At 42.4% G+C, this 11,304-nt stretch overlaps 1 protein-coding gene across 1 annotated transcript; it reads right to left on the bottom strand.

Moving 5' to 3' along the window:
• Nucleotides 1-1,548: 1,548 nt before the first annotated feature.
• SPMIP3 (sperm microtubule inner protein 3) lies at nucleotides 1,549-8,004 on the bottom strand. The gene is made up of 4 exons (XM_074947610.1): nucleotides 7,943-8,004; nucleotides 5,256-5,348; nucleotides 4,373-4,554; nucleotides 1,549-1,685 (listed from the first exon to the last, which is right to left on the bottom strand). Exons 1-4 carry the CDS (start codon nucleotides 8,002-8,004, stop codon nucleotides 1,549-1,551), a joined length of 474 nt encoding a protein of 157 aa, XP_074803711.1.
• Between the last annotated feature and the right edge of the window lie 3,300 nt (nucleotides 8,005-11,304).

Here is an 11,304-nt window from a genome sequence, read left to right as displayed (position 1 = left end):
CCCCGGTCTCAGGCTCCTTCCTGCAGCCTAGCCTTAGGTGCCTATTTCTGCACTTCACAGATGGGAACCCTCCTTGGAGTTAGGTGTCTTATGCCATTTTAGCAAGAAGCCTGAGGTGGGAGATTTGAGGACTTCCATCATAACTTTTAGCCCCGTGGTTAGGGTACTCACCTGGGCTGTGGGAAACCCAGAATCACCCCTGCTCTAATGACTGTTTATCCATTGTGCAACAGCTTCAACACTCCTGCTTGAGGAAGTGCCCACATCAGAATATTCCACAGCCAATGGTTAGAGCAGTTACCTGAGAGCTAGCAAGCCCCAGTTCAGTGACATTCCTACTTGCAGAAGGAGGTGGGACTTGAACTGGGGGAGGGGGGAAGAACTTCTCCATCCCAGGTTGGTGCCCTAACCATTGGGTTAAAGGTTGAGGGAAGGTGCCTTCTCTCTCTCCCACCAATCTTCCCTGGTTCATGAATTATGGTGGGCTGTAGGTGGAAGATAGGTGTCCAGACACCACAGGGACTCAGCAGTGTACATGCCCAGAGGCAGAAAGATAAGTGCCTAGGGACATTTTACTGCCCAAAAAACCCCCAAACTTAAGAGCCAAGTGAGTTTAGGCACCTACAGGGTTTCAGTGGGAGTCTTGTGCATTTCTGTGTTTCCAAAACTGGCACTTAAGTGCCTAGCTCCTTTTGTGCATTCAGGCCAGTGCTGCTAGAGAGAAGGTTGCAGTGGAGCTGCATTGAGCAGCCATCCATCTAGAAAGCCCCAATTGCTGCTGGACTAAGCAATGTGGAGGTTTTGTGGGATCTGGAGGCCTTCTCTCCATCAAACTCAGTTGCTAAAGCCCCTCACTCTTGTGGGGATGTTGTAGAGAAAGATCTCCCATGTTCACTTCTATTTTCCTGCAGTTTTGACACACTCCCTTGAGCTGCTTCATAGGAGAATGGGGTAAGTAGGCCCTAGCTTAAGCTTTCCATTGATTCTTATGACAGCTGAATTTGTAGCATGGGTGGGTAATGTCAGATTTCAAGAGTATCATATAGTGCAATAAGCCTCCCTGCTCCCTTATTGGTGGAAGAACAATTTAAAAAAAAAAAAGGGCTGATTTATCTTTATTTCACAACCTTTGAGGTTTCTTAAACTTCCAGCCAGCACTGTTGCTTTTCTCACAGCCATGTGGGGCAGGAAAGGGCTGCTAGAGGCCTTTGGTGCTAGGGGAGCTCCCCACTTATATCAGCGATGGTCTCTGAAATTGTCCTTGCCCTGGAGAGACTATTCTCCCCTTGATGTAACTAAATAAGGATTACTATTTCCCAAGATGCACAGCTAACAAGAACATGCACTGGGAATTAAGTATGTCCATTCCCCACTGCTGACTCTATTGTACAAAGTAATCCATATAGTCATATTCACAGATAAAACTTGATTAAAGTTTCCAAGCAGCATCACCAACTCAAACTACACTGTAAAATGATACAGTATAGCTTAACAGAAGCAGATTTCTGAAAGTCTCACGTAACTAGGATCAACTTCAACAGGTTGCTTTTATTTTCCTAAAGGCCAGCTGAAATACTTCTCTCTCACAAGCAAGGGCAGGTTATACTTTTTTGGATCAGCAGTGGTTCTCCAGATTGTCAGCGGTCCAGGATCAGTTCTTGGTGTGTATTTATCCTCATCACAGTCTGGAATTAAAAATAAAGCATTTCCTTTCTGAATCCCTATGATCTAAATTCAGGAATACTTGGTATTTTTAAAGCTTTCCTGTTGCCCTTATATGATCCCAGCCTCTTTTCCTGGAGTAGCATGTCACCACAACCTGTCTTGTGCTCTCCATGGTTTTGTTGGGGGTTTTTTGGTGGAGGGGTGTGGGGTTTAGCCTCTTTCTTTCTTTTAGTTCATTTTTGCTCTTCTTCCCATTCTTTATGGGAATAGTGCTTGGGGGAGAGGTGTCCACAGGTCACTCTGCAAGACTAGAATTTGTTCTCTCTACTGAGCTGAATGTTGTGAAAGCAGAATTGCAGCTTGGTTGCCAAGCTGCTTTCTATGCTTGTAGCCCTAGATGCATGAGCTATTCTTGTGATTGATTAACTATACTAAGTAAGGAACACCACAAGAGCAAGGATGGAAAGTGGATTTCCAGGAACTGCCTGCAGCGTTATTCACAACAGCATGTTTGCAGAGACATGTTTAAGTACAGGGAGGATCATACAACTTTCCTTAAAAAAAAAAAAAAAACCAACAACTCTTCTCTGCATCTTTATGCTGTTGTTCTCCCCTCAACTAGTCTACTCCAGGGGGGCAATCCTTCTAAACAATCTGTAGTCCACAATAAGCAAGCTGCAGCAAGAGGGAGACCTTGAAGACGTGGTTAAAAAAAAGCCATCCACCGGCCCAACACATAGGCAAAGTGTTACTGTAGGGTAAAAGGAAGGGTTCACTTTCTGCCAATTAAGTGGGCACTTTATCGAGGTAGGGTACCAGAGTAGATAAGGCAATTGGCTGACCTGACAAACTGATCAGAAAAGTTTTACCAATTATCTGCAGAAAAAGTTGAATGATTCCAACTAGTTGGGTGTAGAAGACAGATTGGGCTTTTGGGTGCAGGCCTTTAGCAGAGGTGTCAAGAGGTCCTGTCTTTTTTCTTCTGAAGCCAGAAAAAATTATTTGAGGGAACTGAAGAGGTTTTTATAATCATGTAAATTTTAATAAAGGGACTTAACCGTTTTTCATAGTTAAAATGGAGAAAATAAATGCCTTGATTTGAAAGTCAGCAACTTCTGCCATATTTTCTCAAATCAAACACTTGAGTGCGGTAGGCAGCCTTTAGGCAAGAGTCTGTGCCTCCTATCATGTTTGTATTGCACAACGTGGAAGCTAGAAGAAATCAATAAGTTGTCTGCCCTCATTCTGAGCTATTACTGCTGCCACTTAAACTTGCCAGCTGCCTGTTTCTATCAGCTATATTGACACTGCTCCTTGCTTCATGCTGCACTGCAGTATCTGGCTGCTCTTATGGTTTCATTTTGTTAGGAATCATGTAGGACAAAAAGAATACTATCTCCGTAGGACTCTGCAGCTGGAATTCAAGCTGAAAGCAATTATCCAAATCAGAACTGGGCCATTGAGGCTTAAGAGCCTGTGCCTTCACCAAAGGCACAGCAAATTCAAAGTTGTTGGCCAATGCTTATCAAAGGCACCACTTGGAGGTTGTCTTTCTGGAAAAAAAAAATCTTCCTTCCCCTGGGAGCTGGTCTGTATCTCATAGCTCCTTTCTAAAAAGAATAGTAAGTGTCTTTCTGGCATGAAAACTTAAGTATCCAGTGAATTTCCCCTAATACTGGCTTTGGCACATAGAATCATGGATAAATAACTAAACCAAATTAAGCACATTTAATGCATAATAAAGTTGGACAAAAAGGCACCTTAAACTGGAAATCTTTCTCCCATACTGCCCCTCATAGTTAGGAGAAGCGCCTTATAAACAGCCACAAAACTAACTCTCTCAAAACCCACCTTAAATACTCTCCTTTGCTATGAAGCTATCAAAAACTTGACAAGGGCTAGACTGAGACCATTCCTGTCACACAGATCAGTATTGCCGTATTATTCCCTTGTATTCCCCATGGCTCTTTCAGTTTCCAGCACTTGTCTGTTACACTTAGATCGTAAGTTCTTTGGGCCAGGGACTGTCTTTTTGTTCTGGGTTTGTACAGCACCTAGCACAACAGGATCCTGGTCCATAACTAGGGCTTCTCGGTGCCATGATAAATTTAATCTTTATTATTTGTATTAACAAAATATACCTATTACACACAGACTGGAAGTGTGTGCAACTGCTTTGTACTTGCTCGCTTCAGTACAGGACTCTCCTTATTTGAGAGGTCTCGTCTGTCAGATATCCCAAAATGAACCAAGATGTTCATAGGTTGCATTACACAGTGCTTTAAACGGACTAGATCAAATCAAGTGTCTTCGTAATGTGATTACTTCTAATAACTTAGGAACCTAAAATTGAACTGCTTGTTGCACCTAATTGCAGTGCATTTGAGCAGCTGCTGTATACAGATTGATATCTAATTATACATGTGATTTGCTGTGTTCCAATTCATTGGTTGCCTTCTTCCTATCTCTTTGGAACTGGACATACTGCAACTGTTCACTTTGGCTCTTCTTTACCTAGTGTAGACAGGACATCTGTCAATTTTTCCCTGTCATAAAATGGGGATAATACTTTTCTCTCTCACAGGCATGCTGTAAGGATTAGTTAATCCATTTGAATGTGTTAAACATTTTATAAGGAACATAAGTAGACTAGGGTCAATCTTCCTAGAAAAAGCCAAGATTTACATTACTAGTAAAGCCTACTTACCCATATTGTAAAATGGCAGTGCAAATTCTTCTTTGTACATGGTTTGCTTGTACCAGTCATTAGTTGCCTTCTTTGTTCTTTGAAAAAGGACATACCTCTTAAGAGTTAAATTATCAAAGTCATGTTGGTACTGAGTTTCAACTTCATGCAGCACTGGAGCTGGGTGCAGTTTTATGAAAGGTCTAAATGAAAGGCATAAATAGTTTTGTAATCTCATGCTGACACATGGTATGTGAATAGCACTGACTAACCCTAGGGTAGCCAACAAATGTTCTTTCTAATCTCCTGCTGAAATGGAGCACTCAGTATAATGCAGTTATAATCTAATAGGTATTAACAGCATGACTACATACAGTAAAGCTGTCATAATTTAGTATTGTTCAATTGGCTTCACTGCACTTTTGAAATTAGGGAGTTGGTCTGTGAATATTGCAGTTAACCAGTGTAAACTGCATTCATTAATTCTGTTGTAAAAAACCTACTGTTATACTTCAATAAAAAATTCTGCTTTGTTTAGTACCCTGGTTAGCAATCTCAGTTGAGAAGCTAAGGATTAAAAGTGCTGGTAAAATGGAGAATCACCTGCACTTTCTGGTAGCTTTCATTCGGGATTCTCAAACACTGATGAATTAAGATATCACACACAAAAATAGACAGATATGGCCAAGCTGGAAATATAAACCCGATTTCCAGACTCCCAATCCTGTGCTTTGACCAGTAGACCATTTCCTCTCTTCCTGGGTTCTCTTCAAATGTCAAGGTTGAAAAGGAATATCTGCCGGGCACCACGGGAAGTGACTACCACTCCCCATAGTGAACTTGAATGATAAGAATTTCAGAATAAGGTTCTCTTAGGAAAAGTTGTATAAAGCTATTCTCTTACCCTGGAGCTGTTTCAGGCAGGCATACTTTATGTACCCGTCCTAGTTGCCCAGGATAGAACCCTTGAATGTCCTTTCCTTGACGAACAACAGTACTAGTAAGTAACACACACATGCAAAATAAGTGATGTTGCAGGCGGAAGAGCAGATAACACATATGAGACACAGAATTTCTTGACCCAAGAGTTACAACTGTGAAAGCTACCAGCAGACATTCTGCCCCATGCATTACATTTCATGAGGAATGAAAGCATAAACTGAATCAGTTTGCAAACTGCTTTATCCCATCTTGTAGCACAAAAGCTAGTATGTAGAGTAACTGCAGGACTTATGATATGGGAGTGGCTAGAAACATGGAAGCTGAATCAGGACAGGGTTTGACTTGAGCTGCAGTGGGGACAAGGTAAATTTTTGAAAGGTGCCTAAGTTATTAACTATTCTGAGACAAGGTGGGTAATCTTTTTGGTGAAAGAAGCCTTCAAGCTTACACAGAGCTCTTCAAGTTTGGAGTGTCACAGCTAAACAGAAGGTTGAACAGATTGTTAAGTGTAAGGAGTTAATTCAAGATGCAAAAAACCATTCAAAATGATGTGGGCAATTAACACTTCTGCAGTTGTAGGACAAAGGAGGGTTGCAGATTGTGGTAATAAGCCATAAATCCAGTACCTTGGAGTCCATGATTTTTAGTGTTTGGCAAAGTTCTGAATTTGAGCCCCCTGGGCTCATCTTTTGTAGGTGTTGTGTAGGTTTCCTTTGAGGAGGAGTATCCGAGGGGTCAGATATAGAGTGATCACTTCGTTCATCCACAGGGGATGGTGTTTTTGTCTTGTCACTTTTCAGTGTGTGCATAGGTGCTAAAATGAGGGCTGCTGGGGGTGCAGCAGCAGCACCCCCTGGCTTGAAGTGATTTCCATCATATACAAGGTTTACATGCTCTCAGCACCCCCACTATACAAATTGTTCCAGCAGCCCTGCACGTATGTCATTTGAGAGTGTAGCAGTTGTCTTGTTTCACCCACATACTTGTAACTGGGGCATCTAGTGCCCTAGATGAAATACACCATGTGTTGCGATAGGCATGTTTAGGACCCATGTATCTTGAAAGGTGTGTTTCACTTAATCTGTTCCACTTTGTATTTAGCTGAGACACGGAGTACCTTTCTCAGACCCGTAAAAGAGCTCTGTGAAGCTCAAAAGCTTGTCTTTCACCAACAGAAGTTGGTCCAATAAAAGGTATTACCCCACCTACCTTGTCTCACTAATATCCTGGGACCAACATGACTACACTAACACTGCAAATATCTTCTGCCAGAAAGAGTGTGTTCCCCTCCCACAGCAGGATAGCTACCTTTTGTTAATTATCTCACTATAAAGTGCTAGTGGAGACAACAAACAGGTAGTTTTTAACCTTAATGTAGCTGGGTGAGGTCAACCCAAGAGATGCTTTTGAAAATGTTACCCTTAGTGGGTGGTAAGAATGGCCAGGGGCGGGGAGGGGGGAGAGGAGTAGAATAGGCAAGGGGAAAGAAGAACTACATTTTGCATTAATCAATGCTTGGCAAGTTTTACCCAAGGTAAAGTAACATTTTTCTATATGCAGATCCTAACAGAGTGACTGGATTCCTCGGTCCCACCCTGTTAGCTGGTGTTGATTCTTTGTATGTTTAATTCCACACTGGACATAAAGGAGGTGGGAATAGTCTGCTTGGCAGATGAATCTAAGATGAAGTAATTCTAAACAAGGAAAGTTTTGATCATGTACTGATTATTTAGGAACGTAGTTGAAAGAATATAGTAGAATTTGTTAACTGTGAAGTTTTATATGAAAGTTGCACGGATATTAATGGCTTAAAACTAAAAATCTGCAGATACAGTATGTAACCTGCAAACAGACTCAATGCTTTTACTTGTAAAATGTGCGTTGGGCAGGCTATTTTGACAAAGATCCTTTCCTAAACCACAAGAAGTTTTAAACAGAATATTTGTACCATTGTTAGGGTTGCCAGCTGTCTAATTGCACAAACCCAAACACGCTTGCCCTGCCCCCTTCTCTGACCCTTCCATGAGGCCACACCCCTGCCTGCCCCTTCTCTGAAGCCACACCCCTGCTCACTCCATCCCCCCTCTCTCCATTGCTCGCTCTCCCTCACCAGGCTGGGGCAGGGAGTTGGTGTGAGTGGGGGTGAAGGCTCTGAGAGGGGGCTGAAGGATGGGGCAGGGGTGTAGGAGGGGGTTTGGGCTCCAGCCAGGTGGCGCTTACCTCTGGCTGCTGCCAGAAGCGACTGGCACTCCCTCTGGCTCCTGGGTGGAGGAGTGGCCAGGCAGGTCTGTGTGCTGCAGGCACTGCCCCTGCAGCTCCCATTTGTCGCAGTTCCTGGCTAATGGGAGCTGTGGAGTTGGTGCTTGGGGTGGGAGCAGTGCACGGAGACCCTGTGGCCATCCTACACTTAAGAGCCAGACATGCCAGCCACTTCTGGGAGCTGTGTGGAGCCAGGGCAAATAGGGAGCCCGCCTTAGCCCCGCTGCGCCGCCAACTGGATTTTTGGCATATTAAAAACTCCCGGATTGATTTTAATAGCCACTGGGAGATTGAGGTAGATTCTGGGGACTCTGGGACAATCCAGGAAGGTTGGCCACCGACATCCTGATGTTTTTGCACGTGTGACTTTTCTGTGTCCAGATACTTTACCCTGGAGGGAGGTAGGGTGTAGAATCTATAAATTGACGTAGTCTTATGGCTGTGCACGACATGGAAAAATCCTGGAGGAGATCATAAAAATATTAGATTCTTAATAAGGAGCTTTTGAGATATTTAAAACAATTTGCTTTCAGGGTCAATAATTTAATCTTTGTTAGGGCACAAAAAATTGAAATTAAGATATTGGAAGAAAAGGAATAATTAGGCATTATCTGGAAATATCTGGAGGAAAAATAAGATACTGAAGAACAAAAGCCACGGCTAGCAAGCAAAGGAATGGTTTTTAAAATGTTGGGCTTGTTTTAAAAGCAGAAAAGATCTTCCCCGGTATCATTCTAGGATGCTTCCCTGGGCTACCCAGGTTGTGAGTCTCACTACCACCTGCCCTTAGCATGAGGAAGTCTCGTCTGTGCCTGCCAGGAGTCAGCTCCCTGACTCCACTAGGCACAGGCAACACAAGCACTCTCTCAAGCTCTACTGTCCCTTTGCAGATTAGCAATATAGTCCACCCCACCCCCACAACCCAGAGTCCTCTGGGCAGCCCCCAAGTGCCCAGTCCCTTATTCTGTGGACACTCACAGAATTACCAGATCCTCTGCGCCCAAAGAAACAGTATGCTTCACCTTACCAGCTACATCAAAGGAAGGACAGGCAGGGGAAAAAGGGAGGTGGTGTGGCCTGGTATATCAGAGTTATGCACTTGCACTGAGGCTGAGCTGGAAATAGGAGACAGAATTGTTCAAAGTCCCGGGTGGGGATAAAAAGAACAATGGTGATGTCATGGGTCTACTATAGACCACCTAACCTAGAAGAAGAGGTGAATGAGGCTTTTTTTAAAAAACTAACAATCATGCAAAGCACAGGACTTGGAGGGGAAGAGGTGGAAGGAGACTACCCAGACATCTGTTGGGAAAATACAGCAGGGCACAGATTATTCGACTAGGTCTTGGAGTGCATTAGAGACTATTTTTTATTTCAAAAGGTGGAGAAAGCAACTAGGGCAGAGGCTGTTCTAGATTTGTTTGAGAAACAGGGAGGAATTGCTTGAGAATTTAAAAGTGGAAGTCAGGTTGAGTGAAAGTGATCATGAAATGCTGAGTTCATGATTCTAAGGGCTGGTAGGAGGGAAAACAGCAGAATAAAGAATGGATTCAAGAAGACAGACTTTAGAAAACTCAGGGAGTTGGTAGGTAAGATATCATGGGAAGTAAGTCTAAAGAGAAAAAAACAGTTTGAGAGAGAGTTAGCAGTTTTTCAGAGACATTAAGGGCACAAGAGCAGAACTGTCTCCTGGCGTAGGAAAGATTGGAAGTATAGCAAGGGACCACTCTAGCCTAACCAAGAGATCTTCAATGATCTGAAGCTCAAGAAAGAGCTCTACAAAAAGTGATAGGTCAAATTACAAAAGGATGAATATAGAATATAATGGCCATACTAGGTCAGACCAATGGTCCATCTAGCTCAGTATCCTGCCTTCCGACAGTGACCAATGCCAGGTGCTTCAGAGGGAATGAACAGGCAATCAAGTGATCCATCCCCTGTCATCCACTCCCAGCTTCTGGCAATCAGAGGCCTAATAATGCCCAGAGCATAGTGTTGCATCCCTGACCATCTAGGCTAATGGCCATTGATGGATCTATCCTCCATGAACCTAGCCAGTTCTTTTGTGAACCTCATTATAGTTTAGGCCTTCACAATATCCCCTTGCAACAAATTCAACTGTGTTGTGTGAAGGAGTACTTGCTTTTGTTTTTAAATCTGTTGCCTATTAATTTCATTGGGTGACTCCTAGTTCTTGTGTTATGTAAAGGAGTACATAACTTTCTCCATACCAGTCACAATTTTAGAGAAGAAGTCTGTCATATCCCCCAGTCTGCTTTTCAAGCTGAAAAGTCCCAGTCTTTTTAATCTCTCCTCATACAGAAGCTGTTCCATGCCCTCAGTCACTGTTGTTGCCCTTCTCTGTACTTTTCCAATTCGAATATTTTTTTGATATGGGTCAACCAGAATTGTATACAGTGTTCAAGATGTGGGTGTACCATGGATCTATATAGTGGTATTATGATATTTTTTGTCTTATTATTATCTATCCCTTTCCTAATAGGACCTAATATTGTTAGCTTTTGACTGCTACTGCACTTTGAGTGGATGTTTTCAGAGAACTGTCCATAATAACTCAAAGATCTCTTTCTAAGTGGTAGCAGCTCAATTAGATCCCATCATTTTGTATGTATAGTTGGGGTTATGTTTTCCAATAGGCATTATTTTGCACATAAAAAGTCAACATAATCAGGTAGGGACAAGTTTAAAGGAAGGCCAAGGCACAAAATGAGATTAAACTAGCTACAGTCAAAGGGTAACAAGAAAACATTCTACAAATACATTAGAAGCAAAAGGAAGACCAAGGACAGGGTAGGCCTGTTACTCAATAAGTGGGAAAAGACAAACAGAAAATGTGGACGTGGCAGAAGTGCTGAATACCTTTGTTTTCACCAAAAAGATTGTTAGTGATCACATGTCTAACATAGTTAACACCAGTGAAAATAAAGTAGGATCTGAGTCTAAAATAGGGAAAGAACAAGTTAAAAATTACTTAGACAAGTAAGAGGTCTTCAAATAGTCAGGGCCTGATGAAATACATCCTAGAGTACTCAAGGAGCTAACTGAGAAGTTATGAGCCATTAGCAATCGTTTTCAAAACCTTATGGAAGGCCAGAGAGATTCCAGAGGACTGGAAGACAGCAAATATAGTGCCAGTCTATAAAGAGGGAAATAAGGACAACCCGGGGAATTAGACCAGTCAGCTTAACTTCAGTACCTGAAAAGATAATGGAGCAAATCTAGCAATTTGCAAACACCTAGAAGATAATAAGGTGATAAGTAAGAGTCAACATGTGTTTGTCAGGAACAAATCATGTCAAACCAACTTAATAGCTTTGACAGGGTAATAAGCCTTATGGATAGGGGGCAAGTGGTAGATGTGATCTATCTTGACTTTAGTAAGGCTTTTGATATTGTTTCATGACCTTAAACAAGAGAAATATAGCCTCGATGGATGGGGTGGGGGGGTGCATAACTGGTTGAAAGAACATTCCCAGAGAGTAATCCATGATTCACAGTCAAGATGGAAGGGTGTATCAAGTGGGGTTCCACACTGATCTGTCCTGGATCTGGTTCTGTTCAATATCTAAACCATTTATGAAAATAATGGCATAGAGTACACTTAAAGTTTGTGGACAATACTAAGCTGGGAGGGTGTTGCAAGTGCTTTAGAGGACAGGATTAAAATTCAAAATGATTGACAAACTGGAGAAATGGGCTGAAGTAAATAGGATGAAATTTGATAACGAAAA

The sequence above is a fragment of the Natator depressus genome, chromosome 3, assembly GCF_965152275.1.
Source record: "Natator depressus isolate rNatDep1 chromosome 3, rNatDep2.hap1, whole genome shotgun sequence".
Taxonomy (NCBI): Eukaryota; Metazoa; Chordata; order Testudines; family Cheloniidae; genus Natator; species Natator depressus.
Note: the sequence above shows the minus strand (reverse complement) of the source record. Positions and strands in the feature narration are given on the sequence as shown.